The sequence below is a fragment of the Neofelis nebulosa genome, chromosome 1 (assembly GCF_028018385.1).
Source record: "Neofelis nebulosa isolate mNeoNeb1 chromosome 1, mNeoNeb1.pri, whole genome shotgun sequence".
Taxonomy (NCBI): Eukaryota; Metazoa; Chordata; class Mammalia; order Carnivora; family Felidae; genus Neofelis; species Neofelis nebulosa.
In genome coordinates this window covers 27,335,579-27,353,577 of record NC_080782.1, presented here as the reverse complement: position 1 = coordinate 27,353,577, position 17,999 = coordinate 27,335,579, and the positions used below count along the sequence as shown (strand labels likewise).

Here is a 17,999-nt window from a genome sequence, read left to right as displayed (position 1 = left end):
ATAATAAATCACAGGAATGAAAGGCAGCACATAGGTAATAGAATCAATGATATTGTAATAGCGTTGTATCAGGACAGCTGATGGTATAGCTACACTTGTGAACACAGCTTAAGTATAAACCTGTCAAATGACTACGTTGGATACTTGAAACTAATGTCACATTGTGTTAACTATACTTAAAAAATGAATAATAAAAGGCAAGGAATGGATCTTTTCCATCAAAGGATACCCCGAAACCCAGGTAATGAATTAATTGCTATTTCACATCTGTAATTTGGCAAACTCATGTAACAGGGGTTGAAACTGAAGCATGAGGTAAAGCAGGCCAATCCAACAGCCCAGGAAGTTGTTTGAGCCTGTAGACGGCTCTGTCCTCCAAATTGCTCTTCAGTGTCCATCCCATCTGCTAGAAAGTAACTTCCTGGAGGCAAACCTTCCATCCCTATGACCCCATGTGCTTTCCTTGGCCTTCACTTCTCATTGACCCTCTGTTCCCATGTGGCAGGAGCATTCCACCCATTTAGACCTAGTAGACACAGTCCAGAGGGACATTTTCAGTAGCACTGCTTTTATCTCATAAGATGGGGGAAGAGAGGGGTGATGAAGCTGGAGGGGGGAAATCCTAATGCATTAGAAACTTTAGATGGAACAAAATGAGCTTCGGGGGAACTGATATATTTTGACTGTAGGTGTGACTCGCCCCTGTGTATAAGATCCAGCAATATGTCTTCTTGTATTAGAATATCCAGTGCTGGGGGCGCCTGGGTGGCGCAGTCGGTTAAGCGTCCGACTTCAGCCAGGTCACGATCTCGCGGTCCGTGAGTTCGAGCCCCGCGTCAGGCTCTGGGCTGATGGCTCGGAGCCTAGAGCCTGTTTCCGATTCTGTGTCTCCCTCTCTCTCTGCCCCTCCCCCGTTCATGCTCTGTCTCTCTCTGTCCCAAAAATAAATAAAAAACGTTGAAAAAAAAAAAAAAAAAAAGAATATCCAGTGCTGGAAAAACCATGATTCATGCATATTTTTGAACCATGCTTGCAGTTTAGGGTTCTTACTAATTATTCCGCAGGTGAACTTGTGGAGTACTTCATGAGCTAGATAAGAATGGATTTGCAACAGCATAGGGAAGACCTGCTTGGGAAGAAAGCTTTCATTGAATCGCATTCTTTGTGGCTGGGTGATAAGAGTTTTGCAGATTAATTCTCTGAGTCCTTTGTGAATTTTGTATTCATGTGGAATGTGATCGGAGTCTGTAAGTAAGTTGATAACATCATAATGCATTAAGCAAAATACAAGAAATCTCTAAAGCCCCCAGAGACTATTTTCTGTAAGAGTCACTAATGTTGATCAGGAGATTTTAGTAAAGTTGCATATGAGCTTCCCTGTCAGATGGGCTGAATTTCACTCGCCGAGTAAAAGGTCCTACTTTCCCCTGTTCAGATTTGGAGAGTTGAGCCAACATCTCTGGGTTGCACGTATGCCTGTTGTAAGCAGATCCCAGTGGACAGAGTTCTTGTGGGGACCTCTGATGGCATATTGGGCTGATCCTGAGGACTCAACTTATAAACGGACTTCTGAGTCTGCTTCCAACCCAGGCACCCCTGCCATGCCGGACAAGCTCTTCTGGGTCATTCAGGGCTGCTTTACCTGGTCAGCCCTGGCAGTGGGAGGACCAGGGAGCAGGCTGAGCAAGGCCTGGGTAAGAACACTACAACAGCAGGGCGAGCTGCAGACCTACTCTTGCCACTAACTAGCTGTGGGACTTTCGAAAAGTCTCAAACTCTGAGCTTCCTCATCTAGAAAAGGGAAATAAGCTAGACAAGGATAAAAGCAACAATAAGGGATTCCTGTCATTCACAGAGCCCTTATTATATGCCAGGCACTTGCCAAGGGGTTTTCAGACTCATCCATTCAGATCTGACCCTAGCACAGTGAAGACCTCTGCACTTTCCAGGAGAGGAAACTGAAGCTGAACCCATTTCAGTAACTCCCAGATCACGAAGTGACAGAACTGGAATGCGAGTCCAGATCATCTGTCTTCAAAAACCCTGCTCTAATCACTGGGCTGTGAAGTCTCCCAGATGTCTCAGATACTGGAGAACTCCCATGACAAGACTCGAAAGAAATACAGTCACTCACAGCTTGTGGCCTTTGACAAAGTCTCCCATAAGCTTACCCTTTCATGCTCTTCCTCAAACGATGATGAAAAGGGAGGATGAAGGTTTGGGGGTTTTGAGCTGTGGTTACGAAAGCAGGAGGCAGAAGATTGCTGAAGGCAGGGTTTACCTTCCTGACTCCAGACTCCTAGAAAGCCAAACTGGGAGCTTCTAGCCAAAGAGAAGTTTTGGAATTGGCTGCATGGTTCCCATGGTTGCATATTTGAGGCCAAGACGTGCTCAAAATATCCCTCTCCACCTTCACAGTCCCACTTGGTAAACACATGCATTCTGTACAAAAGTGGCTCTCGGTGGGTTATTTTCACCTTGGAGAAACTGTGGTTTTCTATTTCATGCCAGCCTCCTTAATGTTCTTGTGCTTTGTGCCCTCCTGCAGCTTCGGCATCCAGCATGACGGGAAGGAAAATGACTGTGAGCCCGTGGGCAGGCACCCATACATCATGTCCCGCCAGCTCCAGTACAATCCCACCCCACTGACGTGGTCCAAGTGCAGCAAGGAGTATATCACCCGCTTCCTGGAGTAAGTGACAGCGCCTTTCAGGACAGCTGCACTTGGGTCTCCTTAAACTGGAAGTCAGTCTGAGTTTGTTGCCTGGGCCCTGGAAAAGTCTCAGTGCCTCTCACAGGTCATAGTATCAGGTGGCATCAGAAGGGGTGGATTTCACTTCTGCTTTCTGACCCTGAGATGTAGGTGGGTCCTGCCTTCCAGCCACAGCCAGGTGAACATCCTATCCCCTTGCTTGCTTCTGCTCACGGTGACTCTTTATGATCTGAGTGTGTGTTAAGTCCCTGGAAACTGGCCGGCACAACTAGGACTTATGTTATAATTGATCATGGAAATCCCTCTGATGATTTACTACTGTTCTACTGCTTGTATTTCCTGGCCCATACCTGAAGTAATCGTGTGGGGTGTGATTTGCAGTTCCTTTTAGGCCATTCCCATCTTGGGCCTAGAGGGTTCTGTGCCTTGTGGAAATAAAGCTGTCTTGAAGGACAAAGAGTAAACTACAGGGATGGAAGTTTCTGTTGAATGAAAGACTAAAGACGAAGGAGATCATAAGCAACTGTTCTCATTTCTGTTAACTTGTTTTCATTTTAGTCGAGGCTGGGGGTTCTGTCTCGATGACATGCCCCAGAAGAAAGGCTTGAAGTCCAAGGTCATTGCTCCTGGAGTGATCTATGATGTTCATCATCAATGCCAGCTGCAGTATGGCCCCAATGCCACCTTCTGCCAGGAAGTAGAAGTAAGTGTTGGGTATCTTGGTGCATCTGGTGGCTATGCATGGAGTTTAAGGGCTCTAGCATGCTGAAGGAAGGGCCAGGGAACTATTTGGTAATCTGAAGAGCCAGACACAGAAATGGAAACCTTCTGTTCATGGCAAAGTGTTTGTAAGGCAGAAGGTGTGAAGCTGGGGGTCATTTACATTCCTTGACCCAGCCTCCTTGGTATTCTATGGAGATAGCAATCCTGTGCAAGTGGGTGGTGGTGAAGAAAATTTTGTAGTGATTTTCAGGAATCACGGCGATTCTACACCTGAAGACTCTGTAGCAACCTAAAGTTGCTCCCTTTCCTGAATTTCCCATCTGGTGTAGAGAAACCCCAGATGCCAAGTAGGAATTAGATTCATCCCAATTCATTCATCTCCTTTATTTTTATTATCCATCTAGTAAATCAAGCCCTGACATTTAACCTCCTAAAGAGTTTGTGGCTTTGTCCTGTCGTCTTCATTCCCACTGTACTGTTTTGATTCAGTCTCTCATCTTCTCTCCTTGCAACTGTAATTGCCTCCTACCCAGTCTGTCCTCCATTCAAATTGTTGCTCAGGTTATTTCAAAAAAACATGGAACTAACCATGGCTCTGCTCCACTGTTAGGGATCATTGACCATGGGATAAAGCCCCAGCTCCTATGTGTGGCATTCCTTTGTGATCTGAACCTTACCTATTCTCTGAGTGCATCCCTTGTCATGTGAAGTTACCAGTGTTAACACATAGACATGGGCAAGGCAAGACGCATTCAACTGTCCCCAGATTCTGTGCTGTTAGTGAATAAAAGGTAAAAAATAAGCCCTCAAAAATTAATGGAATAAATTCTCTCTCACCTTAAGGAGCTTGTGCTCTGGTGGAGGAAGCAGACAAAACAGTTTCAATACAATGAGATAACACAAAAAGAGACATGTAAAAAGACCTTTGAAGAGGAAGTAAATAACTGTGCTTAAACAGAATGGGCAAGACTCAATAGAGAAGGGAAAGTTGGGACAGAAATCCCTCATGCCTCACTCCTAAATGGTTACCAAGTTATGCCAATTCTACTTCCTAAATATCTCTAAAAAAAATCCATCTATTCCTAGGTGGCTGAAGTAGGTCTTTGATGGGTCTCCTTTCCTGGAGTTGAACAACCTCCCTCAACTCTAATCCATCTCCCCAAATACAGCCAAAATGACCTTTATAAATGGAAATTGGATTGTGTTCCTCTCAATAAAATATTTCAGTCTCCCCATTTCCTACAATAAAGTTTAAATTCTCTAAAATGGCTTCAAAGGGGCCTCAGGAATCATCCTATCTCTTGTTCTTTGGCCTTATCTCTTACAATATTGTTTTGATTCTCTATTCTCTAACCTAGAATTCCAGTTGCATGTATGTTGGTCTTAATCACTAATCTTCCATATCTTGGGATCCTGCCTTCATATTTTTTGTCTCTGCAGTTTGTGTGATTTCTTTTTCTTTTGACTCACGAGTTCTCTCTTCAGACACATCTACTTCTCTTTTTAACCTTTCTATTGAAATTTTAATTTCATTGATGGTATTTTTTTTTTACTTGTGACAGTCTGTTGGTTATTTTTCTAAGTTTTTTCTAACTGTTATAGTTTCTTGTTTCTAATTCAGGCTTTCAATATGATCTTTTGTTTTTTAATCATATTTGAGACATTTATTTTGCAGTTTATGTTGGATAATTCCAATGTCCAGAGTCTACGTGGGTCTATTTTTCCTATTTGGGATTTCTTCTATGTCTTGCTTATTATAGATTATTTCCTTTTCTTGATTTTTGTTTTATTGTGAGTTCTTGGTTGTGAAACTTCATATCAGGTTATTCCTTAAGGCTCATATTCTTCCAGAGAGGATTTGGGATTAGTTAAAATAAATTATCGGTTGGATGTTATGCAACTACATGGGTCGTGGTTACAAAATCTCAGGGGGAACATTTACTATTTCTTCTAGAGTTAGGGTCAAAACAGACAGATTTTTCGGTTGTGTCCCCAGGTTTCTTTTAGTCCATCCTTTCATGCAAGAGCTAGTCCTTTGGGGTTATGGTCTTTCTGAGGTCTCCAGTCCAACTTCCCATGCTACACAGGCCCAGGTCATTGTCACCAGTACTCAGGTGACCATTAAAATTATAACCTAAGTGCCAGGTTTGTATCTCTAGATGCTCAACATTTCTGCTACATGTTTAGCCTCTGAGGATATCTCTTACTGTCTTGCCAACTCAGGAATGCATTTAAAATATTTAAAATATTTTATCCACAATTTTATATGTTTTACAAAGGTAAGGAGTTTTCAGGGTATCCTGTGGTTTACTAGAAACAGACCACTCTGGCTATCTCTGGTCAGTTACTGTTTTATACTCTGTGTTTATTCATATACCAAACAATCTCATTCCCTGAAAGTGCTGTGCGTTCTCTACCACCTCCAGAGCTCTGGTTCCTGTGCACCACCCCTCCTATTCATTCTTTAGGTATCAGCTTAAATATCATTTCACATTTTATTCTGTATTTTCTTGAACAAAGACTTTGTTAGACTATATTGTAGTTGCTTAAAAATATTTTTTTAATGTTTATTTATTTTTGAGAGAGAGACAGAGTATGAATGGGGGAAGGGCAGAGAGCGAGGGAGATAGTGAATCGGAAGCAGCTCTCAGCTCTGAGCTGTCAGGTTAGAGCTCCACATGGGGTTCAAACACAGGAACCATGAGATCATGACCTGAGCCAAAGTCAGGCGCTTAACCAACTGAGCCACCCAGGCACCCCTGTAGCTGCTTTCTAGTTGTCTGTACCCTCCCCTACTTTATGTAAGCTCTCTGAGGGAGCTTTTCTTCCTCACATTTAGCAGGGCCTAGGACATAGATAAATGGATAATAGAATGAAGGCTTGAGATAAATGAATGAAGACTTCAGATCCCTGCATATTGCAGCCAAGATAACCTAATCCTTTTAAATTAAAAAAAAAAAAAACACCTAAAATACCAGAGAATACAGCTTCATCCTCTTTTATTATAACTTTTTTTTTTTTTTATCTTGAAAGCTTGCAACTCAAAAAAAGTTAGAAAAATAGTACAGGGAGTTCTTGGGTACTCTTTACCCAGCACATCATTCTTTTTTTTTTTTTTTTTTTAATTTATTTATTTATTTATTTATTTTTTTTTTTTTTAATATATGAAATTTACTGTCAAATTGGTTTCCATACAACACCCAGTGCTCATCCCAAAAGGTGCCCTCCTCAATACCCATCACCCACCCTGCCCTCCCTCCCACCCCCCATCAACCCTCAGTTTGTTCTCAGTTTTTAACAGTCTCTTATGCTTTGGCTTTCTCCCACTCTAACCTCTTTTTTTTTTTTTTCCCTTCCCCTCCCCCATGGGTTTCTGTTACGTTTCTCAGGATCCACATAAGAGTGAAACCATATGGTATCTGTCTTTCTCTGTATGGCTTATTTCACTTAGCATCACACTCTCCAGTTCCATCCACGTTGCTACAAAAGGCCATATTTCATTTTTTCTCATTGCCACGTAGTATTCCATTGTGTATATAAACCACAATTTCTTTATCCATTCATCAGTTGATGGACATTTAGGCTCTTTCCATAATTTGGCTATTGTTGAGAGTGCTGCTATAAACATTGGGGTACAAGTGCCCCTATGCATCAGTACTCCTGTATCCCTTGGATAAATTCCTAGCAGTGCTATTGCTGGGTCATAGGGTAGGTCTATTTTTAATTTTCTGAGGAATCTCCACACTGCTTTCCAGAGCGGCTGCACCAATTTGCATTCCCACCAACAGTGCAAGAGGGTTCCCGTCTCTCCACATCCTCTCCAGCATCTATAGTCTCCTGATTTCTTCATTTTGGCCACTCTGACTGGCGTGAGGTGGTATCTGAGTGTGGTTTTGATTTGTATTTCCCTGATGAGGAGCGACGTTGAACATCTTTTCATGTGCCTGTTGGCCATCCGGATGTCTTCTTTAGAGAAGTGTCTATTCATGTTTTCTGCCCATTTCTTCACTGGGTTATTTGTTTTTCGGGTGTGGAGTTTGATGAGCTCTTTATAGATTTTGGATACTAGCCCTTTGTCCGATGTGTCATTTGCAAATATCTTTTCTCATTCCGTTGGTTGCCTTTTAGTTTTGTTGGTTGTTTCCTTTGCTGTGCAGAAGCTTTTTATCTTCATAAGGTCCCAGTAATTCACTTTTGCTTTTAATTCCCTTGCCTTTGGGGATGTGCCGAGTAAGAGATTGCTACGGCTGAGGTCAGAGAGGTCTTTTCCTGCTTTCTCCTCTAAGGTTTTGATGGTTTCCTGTCTCACATTCAGGTCCTTTATCCATTTTGAGTTTATTTTTGTGAATGGTGTGAGAAAGTGGTCTAGTTTCAACCTTCTGCATGTTGCTGTCCAGTTCTCCCAGCACCACTTGTTAAAGAGACTGTCTTTTTTCCATTGGATGTTCTTTCCTGCTTTGTCAAAAATGAGTTGGCCATACGTTTGTGGGTCTAGTTCTGGGGTTTCTATTCGATTCCATTGGTCTATGTGTCTGTTTTTATGCCAATACCATGCTGTCTTGATGATGACAGCTTTGTAGTAGAGGCTAAAGTCTGGGATTGTGATGCCTCCTGCTTTGGTCTTCTTCTTCAAAATTACTTTGGCTATTCGGGGCCTTTGGTGGTTCCATATGAATTTTAGGATTGCTTGTTCTAGTTTCGAGAAGAATGCTGGTGCAATTTTGATTGGGATTGCATTGAATGTGTAGATAGCTTTGGGTAGTATTGACATTTTGACAATATTTATTCTTCCAATCCATGAGCAGGGAATGTCTTTCCATTTCTTTATATCTTCTTCAATTACCTGCATAAGCTTTCTATAGTTTTCAGCATACAGATCTTTTACATCTTTGGTTAGATTTATTCCTAGGTATTTTATGCTTCTTGGTGCAATTGTGAATGGGATCAGTTTCTTTATTTGTCTTTCTGTTGCTTCATTGTTAGTGTATAAGAATGCAACTGATTTCTGTGCATTGATTTTGTATCCTGCAACTTTGCTGAATTCATGTATCAGTTCTAGCAGACTTTTGGTGGAGTCTATCGGATTTTGCATGTATAATATCATGTCATCTGCAAAAAGCGAAAGCTTGACTTCATCTTTGCCAATTTGGATGCCTTTGATTTCCTTTTGTTGTCTGATTGCTGATGCTAGAACTTCCAGCACTATATTAAACAACAGCGGTGAGAGTGGGCATCCCTGTCGTGTTCCTGATCTCAGGGAAAAAGCTCTCAGTTTTTCCCCATTGAGGATGATGTTAGCTGTGGGCTTTTCATAAATGGCTTTTATGATCTTTAAGTATGTTCCTTCTATCCCAACTTTCTCAAGGGTTTTTATTAAGAAAGGGTGCTGGATTTTGTCAAAGGCCTTTTCTGCATCGATTGACAGGATCATATGGTTCTTCTCTTTTTTTTTGTTAATGTGATGTATCACGTTGATCGATTTGCGAATGTTGAACCAGCCCTGCATCCCAGGAATGAATCCCACTTGATCATGGTGAATAATTCTTTTTATATGCTGTTGAATTCGATTTGCTAGTATCTTATTGAGAATTTTTGCATCCATATTCATGAGGGATATTGGCCTGTAGTTCTCTTTTTTTACTGGGTGTCTGTCTGGTTTAGGAATCAAAGTAATACTGGCTTCATAGAATGAGTCTGGAAGTTTTCCTTCCCTTTCTATTTCTTAGAATAGCTTGAGAAGGATAGGTATTATCTCTGCCTTAAACGTCTGGTAGAACTCCCCTGGGAAGCCATCTGGTCCTGGACTCTTATTTGTTGGGAGATTTTTGATAACCGATTCAATTTCTTCGCTGGTTATGGGTCTGTTCAAGCTTTCTATTTCCTCCTGATTGAGTTTTGGAAGAGTGTGGGTGTTTAGGAATTTGTCCATTTCTTCCAGGTTGTCCAATTTGTTGGCATATAATTTTTCATAGTATTCCCTGATAATTGTTTGTATCTCTGAGGGATTGGTTGTAATAATTCCATTTTCATTCATGATTTTATCTATTTGGGTCATCTCCCTTTTCTTTTTGAGAAGCCTGGCTAGAGGTTTGTCAATTTTGTTTATTTTTTCAAAAAACCAACTCTTGGTTTCGTTGATCTGCTCTACAGTTTTTTTAGATTCTATATTGTTTATTTCTGCTCTGATCTTTATGATTTCTCTTCTTCTGCTGGGTTTAGGCTGCCTTTGCTGTTCTGCTTCTATTTCCTTTAGGTGTGCTGTTAGATTTTGTATTTGGGATTTTTCTTGTTTCTTGAGATAGGCCTGGATTGCAATGTATTTTCCTCTCAGGACTGCCTTTGCTGCGTCCCAAAGCGTTTGGACTGTTGTATTTTCATTTTCGTTTGTTTCCATATATTTTTTAATTTCTTCTCTAATTGCCTGGTTGACCCACTCATTCGTTAGTAGGGTGTTCTTTAACCTCCATGCTTTTGGAGGTTTTCCAGACTTTTTCCTGTGGTTGATTTCAAGCTTCATAGCATTGTGGTCTGAAAGTATGCATGGTATAATTTCAATTCTTGTAAACTTATGAAGGGCTGTTTTGTGACCCAGTATATGATCTATCTTGGAGAATGTTCCATGTGCACTCGAGAAGAAAGTATATTCTGTTGCTTTGGGATGCAGAGTTCTAAATATATCTGTCAAGTCCATCTGATCCAATGTATCATTCAGGGCCCTTGTTTCTTTATTGACTGTGTGTCTAGATGATCTATCCATTTCTGTAAGTGGGGTGTTAAAGTCCCCTGCAATGATCACATTCTTATCAATAAGGTTGCTTATGTTTATGAGTAACTGTTTTATATATCTGGGGGCTCCGGTATTTGGCGCATAGACATTTATAATTGTTAGCTCTTCCTGATGGATAGACCCTGTAATTATTATATAATGCCCTTCTTCATCTCTTGTTACAGCCTTTAATTTAAAGTCTAGTTTGTCTGATATAAGTATGGCTACTCCAGCTTTCTTTTGGCTTCCAGTAGCATGATAAATAGTTCTCCATCCCCTCACTCTCAATCTAAAGGTGTCCTCAGATCTCAAATGAGTCTCTTGTAGACAGCAAATAGATGGGTCTTGTTTTTTTATCCATTCTGATACCCTATGTCTTTTGGTTGGCGCATTTAATCCATTTACATTCAGTGTTATTATAGAAAGATACGGGTTTAGAGTCATTGTGATGTCTGTATGTTTTATGCTTGTAGTGATGTCTCTGGTACTTTGTCTCACAGGATCCCCCTTAGGATCTCTTGTAGGGCTGGTTTCGTGGTGACAAATTCCTTCAGTTTTTGTTTGTTTGGGAAGACCTTTATCTCTCCTTCTATTCTAAATGACAGACTTGCTGGATAAAGGATTCTCGGCTGCATATTTTTTCTGTTTAGCACACTGAAGATATCGTGCCAAGCCTTTCTGGCCTGCCAAGTTTCAAAGGAGAGATCAGTCACGAGTCTTATAGGTCTCCCTTTATATGTGAGGGCACGTTTATCCCTTGCTGCTTTCAGAATCTTCTCTTTATCCTTGTATTTTGCCAGTTTCACTATGATATGTCGTGCAGAAGATCGATTCAAGTTACGTCTGAAGGGAGTTCTCTGTGCCTCTTGGATTTCAATGCCTTTTTCCTTCCCCAGTTCAGGGAAGTTCTCAGCTATAATTTCTTCAAGTACCCCTTCAGCACCTTTCCCTCTCTCTTCCTCCTCTGGGATACCAATTATGCGTATATTATTTCTTTTTAGTGTATCACTTAATTCTCTAATTTTCCCCTCATACTCCTGGATTTTTTTATCTCTCTTTCTTTCAGCTTCCTCTTTCTCCATAACTTTATCTTCTAGTTCACCTATTCTCTCCTCTGCCTCTTCAATCCGAGCCGTCGTGGTTTCCATTTTGTTTTGCATTTCGTTTAAAGCGCTTTTCAGCTCCTCGTGACTGTTCCTTAGTCCCTTGATCTCTGTAGCAAGAGATTCTCTGCTGTCCTGTATACTGTTTTCAAGCCCAGCGATTAATTTTATGACTATTATTCTAAATTCACTTTCTGTTATATTATTTAAATCCTTTTTGATCAGTTCATTAGCTGTTGTTATTTCCTGGAGATTCTTCTGAGGGGAATTCTTCCGTTTGGTCATTTTGGATAGTCCCTGGAGCGGTGAGGACCTGCAGGGCACTTCCCCCGTGCTGTGGTGTATAACTGGAGTTGGTGGGCGGGGCCGCAGTCCGACCTGATGTCTGCCCCCAGCCCACCGCTGGGGCCACAGTCAGACTGGTGTGTGCCTTCTCTTCCCCTCTCCTAGGGGCGGGATTCACTGTGGGATGGTGTGGCCCGTCTGGTCTACTTGCACACTGCCAGGCTTGTGGTGCTGGGGAGCTGGCGTATTAGCTGGGGTGGGTAGGCAAGGTGCACGGGGGCGGGAGGGGCAGGCTTAGCTCGCTTCTCCTTAGGTGATCCACTTCAGGAGGGGCCCTGTGGCAGCGGGAGGGAGTCAGATCCACTGCTGGAGGTTTGGCTCCGCAGAAGCACAGAGTTGGGTGTTTGCGCGGAGCGAGCAAGTTCCCTGGGAGGAACTGGTTCTCTTTGGGATTTTGGCTGGGGGATGGGCGGGGGAGATGGCGCTGGCGAGCGCCTTTGTTCCCCGCCAAGCTGAGCTCTGCCGTCCGTCCGTGGGCTCAGCAGCTCTCCCTCCCTTTGTCCTCCAGCCTTCCCGCTTTCTGAGCAGAGCTGTTAACTTCTGACCTCCCAGACGCTAAGTCGAGCTTGCTCTCGGAACACAGTCCGTCCGGCCCCTCCGCTTTTGCCAGCCCGACTCGGGGGCTCTGCTTGGCCGGCGAGCCGCCCCTCCGCCCCGGCTCCCTCCCGCCAGTCCGTGGAGCGCGCACCGCCTCGCCGCCCTTCCTACCCTCTTCCGTGGGCCTCTCGTCTGCGCTTGGCTCCGGAGACTCTGTTCTGCTAATCCTCTGGCGGTTTTCTGGGTTCTTTAGGCAGGTGTAGGTGGAATCTAAGTGATCAGCAGGACGCGCGGTGGGCCCAGCATCCTCCTACGCCGCCATCTTCCGGAACTTCCCCCCAGCACATCATTCTTTATGAATGCATAATGAACTTATAAGAAAGGTTTAAAAAAAAATCCTCAGGGAGAAAAAAACTAAAAGGGAATGATAAGCACACTGAGGCTGATGCAGAGAAAAATCAAAGGGCCTTGATTTTAACATCCAGTGACAACAGATGATGACGTCTTCACATGGAGCAGAGCAGGGAGCTGGAACTGAGACCCCTCCTGAAGCTGGGGGGCCTGGAGGAGCTATGCCTCAATGAGACAGGGGGCTAGAAGAAACCACCGCCAGCAAAGGTAGATGGCAGAGAAGCTTCTCTTATCTCAGCTTGTGTTTTGAGGGGGGAGTGATGCTGGTGGATAACCATCTCACTAGAAAATACTTTACCATAGGCCAGCCTCATACGGATTCAGAGTTCAAATGTATACTCTTGTGTGGCTGGAGAACCCCCATGCCAAAAAAATATAAGATAAACATATTTCTGATCTCAAAATCTATGGGATGCCTGGTAGAAACAAAGATTAAAAACCTGCCCTGGAGAAACCAATGCTCAGCTAAAGATGCACAAAAATCCAATAGATAAAGCTTCTGATTAGATGAATTCACCAGCTTCTAATTCAAAATTTAAAACCATCTATAGCTAAGTGGGGGAGAGATCATAAACCCTCAAGAACTATGGTTAAGTATTTCAGGTAAGGATAATAAAATTAATACGTAAAAGAAGAACTACATATGAGAAAAGGAAAAATACACTATAAGATAATTGTAAGGTAGACATGAAAAATAATTACAACTTCTAGAAATGAAAAATATGATCATTGATTTTAAATTCCATGTTTGGGTTAAACAGCAGATTTGGAAATTAGAGCTGAAAAAACTACTTCCCATGTCACTTAAGTATTTTCAGAGCTGTGTGATGGAGAAGCTAGTCTTTTCCTGATAGAAATCCAGACTTTCTCAGCTTTCATATATAAGAAAATTGAGAGTTAAAAAATATAAAAGTGAAGTTGAGACACAAAGGACAGAATGGGAAGGCTCATCACTGACAATTAAGAGTTCCAGAAGGAGAGAATAGTGGTAATTAAGGAAAGGCAAAGTTTAGAGAGAGAACGATTGAGAATGTTCTAAAATTGTTAAAAAAAAAATACTTGAAATCTTATTTTAAAACACAGTGACTCTAGAGCAAAATTAAGCAGATGGAATTATGGATGACCAGTGGATAGAAGAAAGGCTAAAAGTTGGATAGGAGCAGTAGAGCCATTTCTGATGGCATGTAAGAATCTTTCAACCTTCCCTTCTTCCTCCTCCAGGAGGAGACTCATTTCACTCCCTGGAGGATAAAACAAGCTGGCTACTCTGAGTAATAAGTAAATAAGCTTAGGTTTGTAGGTGGAATAGTTTCCATTGCTTTCAGTGAGCAGGCTCAAGTTATAACCACCAGCTGTTTGTTATCAGATTCCTTCATTCATAGTTTGCGCTGGCCTTTCACGGCCAATGTCACCAGTTACTCTGCCTGAGGTCAGTGAGACTGTGTCACCCCTATAGAAATTAGTCTCAACTCTTAGGAAATGTGTTTTATCTCCTGTTTTCTTATCACTTAGTAGACCGTACCAGTGTTTGTGAATGATGACACAATCCGAATTAAGTTTGAACTGAGAGTTCTCGAATGATCACTTTTTATCACTCTTCCTCACTAACAACAGTAGCACTATTTTAAGTTTGTGGGTGACTTGAGTGTATAGTTCACCATCATTGCAGAAATGCTTTTGTGCAAGTTTTGAAAATGCAAAAAGTACAGTTTCACATTTGTTTTCCAGAATGTCTGCCAGACTCTGTGGTGCTCAGTGAAAGGCTTTTGTCGCTCTAAGCTGGACGCTGCTGCAGATGGGACACGATGTGGTGAGAAGAAGGTGATTGGCAGGCTGAGGAAGGAAGGTGGGAGGGTGGTGGGTTCTTGGGAGGAGTAGGGAGAGGGCCCTGGAGAGCAGCTGTCTGGGTGAATGGAGGTCACACAGTCAGACTAGCCAGAGGAAAGGATCTTATTTCCATGATGTCTTTTGAGCCTTCACTGGAGACGGTGGAGGAGAGAGGGCTGAGACCCAGTTCTACACTTCACTTGCAAAACATCCATCCCAAATTTCCCTGATGAACTTCGGTGGAATTTGTGGTCAATAACATCTGCTGAGCTTATGATCAGCCTTCATTTGGAATCCGCCCCCCCCCCCATGTAAAAATTGAGAAGGCAAGCCAGTGGCTTCTTCCTTCCAAAGATGCTGGATTTGGGCCACAGGTTTTCTTCATTTTCATCATCTCATTTGACTGCATTTCTTGGAGTTCTTCCCATTTAACTAAGCAGGAAAGCCAGACACCCAAGAATTCAGATGCTAGAAATCTTCCAGACTGCTTGAGAACAGGGTAATATGTGCTCCTCACCAAAATCAGTTGTGTTTGTTGTGAGCCCAAGATTTAGGCATTTACTGGGTATCTTTATGCAGCTTGAGTGGCATCAGACCCATCACTGAAATTATAGAACTTGGTCACAACACACAGTGACCAGAAATAATGAGGAAAAGGGGGCAGCAGATAAAATATGCCCAAATCATCTAACAACCAAATCGCATTTTCTTTTGTTTCTTTTTTGTATGTTCACCTTCCTAAACTGATAATTGTTGAAGGATTGCCTTGAAGAGAGAGGACGGAATTTTTTCTGAGCCACTTGAAATGCTAGAACTGGAAATAATTGAGTTACAGGAAAGCAAAAATTGTTCTTGATATTAGAAAGCACTTCAACTAGTGTCTTTGTTTTTGTTTTTGACAATGAGTGGATTTTTGCAAGAGTATGAGTTCTCTGCTGTGAACACTAAATACCCATAGAGGACATGGAGAAGTGTTAACCACAGTGTCAGTCTGCAAAATGTTTGCTTATGGTCTGTAACAAGATAAGGGACTTGCAGCAGAAGGTCAATCAATTACATTACAAAGCAACTGTGTTCCTAAGCATACTGAGCTGCTTTTCATAACAAGACTTTCTCAGTGAAGGAGGAGGTGTGTGGACTTACATTCTGGCATGCACTTTGAGTAACATTGAGTAGCATTGGCTAGCTACAATAGGACACCATAAAGTTCCATTCAATTTCTGACATTCTCTGATTCAAAAACTCAAGATTCTTGGGGAAATTTTTTGTGAGCTCTTTGTTCTCCATATGATGTGTGACCACAGGAAGCCTGCTTGCTCAGGGAGAATTGGGTTTCGACTTCTGGGGTTCTTGGCTCAGCTCGCAATGGGAACCTTTGTGATGTATGCCTGTCCTGTCTCTTCCCTTTTTAGTGGTGTATGGCTGGCAAATGTATCACAGTAGGGAAGAAACCAGAGAGCATTGCTGGAGGCTGGGGCCGCTGGTCACCTTGGTCCCACTGTTCTAGGACCTGTGGGGCTGGAGCCCAGAGTGCAGAGAGGCTCTGCAACAACCCTGAGTAAGTCTAACCAAAAATATTTCCCTTCCTTCCGGGAGTGCTGAGACCAATCTTGGATAGCATGATGTCAGTGACCCCCAAGACTCTTAAGGGAAATAAAATGGGTTCCTAAAGACAAAAGGGAACCAGAAGATTCTTAGAGAGTGGAAGAAAACTGGTTCTGTTTTATTTTATTTTGGTGAGACACTGGGTTCTTACTAGCACTTGGATAAGTAAGCTGATTCCATCATTTGGAGAAATAAGCACATTTTCAAAAGTATCATCTATGTGAAAGGCCCTAGGAGATTATGCAATTAAATCCTTCTAGATAACATCACTCTATCTCTGAGAGATTACTTATACTCAATTTTGCTAATAAGATTGTAGCTCTTTTCCAATCATAATGAATGCTTAATTTTATAAAAATAATTTTCTTCCCTTAAGTAACTAATAAAATAGTACATTTTTTAAGATAATTATTTTTAATGTTTTAGATAAGGATTTTATAACCATAGACTTCCATATTAGCCTGTTAAAGGCTCCATAGAAGTTATTTCACAAAGCAGCTTTCAATTTTTTAATTAAAGTGCTTAACCCTTTCAAATTTTAAATTTGTATAATGATACTATATATGAATTACATTTAAATTCCCTTGTTTTCCAAACATATATTACATTCTTAACTTCATTATTTCTCGGTATACTAGTTCCCAAGTAAATTTAAAAAAAATTTTTTTTTAATGTTTATTCATTTTTGAGAGACAGAGACAGAGTGCGAGTGGGAGTGGGGCAGAGAGAGAGGGAGACACAGAATCCGAAGCAGGTTCCAGCCTCTGAGCTGTCAGCACAGGGCCCGACATGGGGCTCAAACTCACAAACTGTTAGATCATGACCCGAGCCAAAGTCGGACGCTTAACCGACTGAGTCACCCAGGCGCCCCCCAAGTAAAATTTTTAAGAAGTGTACATATGATGCCTCTGGTAAGTAAAAAATATATTAAGCTTCTTTTGCCTAGAATTTCATTCTGTATTGAAGGGTAAGAGTCACACTTTTTAAAAGACTAATTATAAATGTGATTACAGTGTCCTCATTATCTCAGTTCCAAATATTACTTCTCCTTTTTTATTAGTAATTATATTACTGTATGTATATATGCATAAATTTAATAAATATATGTAACAAATTTCTCCTAAGGATTAAGTTAATATAAATAAAGACATTAATGCAATACCTACTACATTAAACTGTCAGTAAATGGTATATATTATAGTAGTTATTATATTTTTATTGTTTACCACACATAAAAGTATATATTTGAGGAACGTGGATAAAATTTTTCTTAAATCTTACTCTTTGATAAAAGTTGCTTTTATTTAAATTTTTTAAGTTTATTTATTTATTTTAAGAGAGAGTGTGTGGGAAGGACAGAGAGAGAGGGAGAGAAAGAGAATCCCAAACAGGCTATACATTGTCAGTGAGGAGCCCAATATGGGTCTCAAACTCACAAACCATGAGATCCTGACCTGAGCCAAAATCAAGAGTCGGACTCTCAACTGACTGAGTCATCCAGGTACCCTGAAGTTGCTTTTGTTTAAATGCAAATTTCTGTGACTTCAAAAAATCAAAACCAGGAATGGAGTACTTTATTTTTACAGAAAATCTTCATTGTGATTTCCATTGTAAAGATGAGGAAATGCAGGCAATTTGCTCTGGGACCTATTTTCAGTGCTCTGTTTTCAGCAACCACTCATCTGTAGCCTCTTGGTTAGATGGTTGGTGAACTGTGGTTGTCAGAAAGGGACATCTTTGTTGAGGGACTATAGGATGAATCTCTAACTTGGCTTAATGGGGAAAATGGCTCTAACCCCCATCTTAGAGACCATAATTTGTCATAGAGTCTCCTCAGGTGAGTGACCACGTTTGATCTCAGTAGCTGGTTTGCTTGAGTTTATTGAAAACAATGACAATGGAAACATGATCACAGATTCAGGTCAGAGCATGACTAGTGGACATTGAGACTGGATCCTTGATGTTGGTC

General features: G+C 41.5%; 1 protein-coding gene across 1 annotated transcript in view; it reads left to right on the top strand.

Annotated features, from left to right (window-relative positions):
- The window catches only part of ADAMTS12 (ADAM metallopeptidase with thrombospondin type 1 motif 12), a 344,768-nt gene that overhangs the window by 228,412 nt on the left and 98,357 nt on the right, over nucleotides 1-17,999 (top strand). The window contains exons 8-11 of the mRNA XM_058716861.1: nucleotides 2,549-2,692; nucleotides 3,272-3,416; nucleotides 14,327-14,419; nucleotides 15,838-15,983. Coding sequence (XP_058572844.1) covers nucleotides 2,549-2,692; nucleotides 3,272-3,416; nucleotides 14,327-14,419; nucleotides 15,838-15,983 — 528 coding nt within the window. The remainder of the gene's footprint in view (nucleotides 1-2,548; nucleotides 2,693-3,271; nucleotides 3,417-14,326; nucleotides 14,420-15,837; nucleotides 15,984-17,999) is intronic.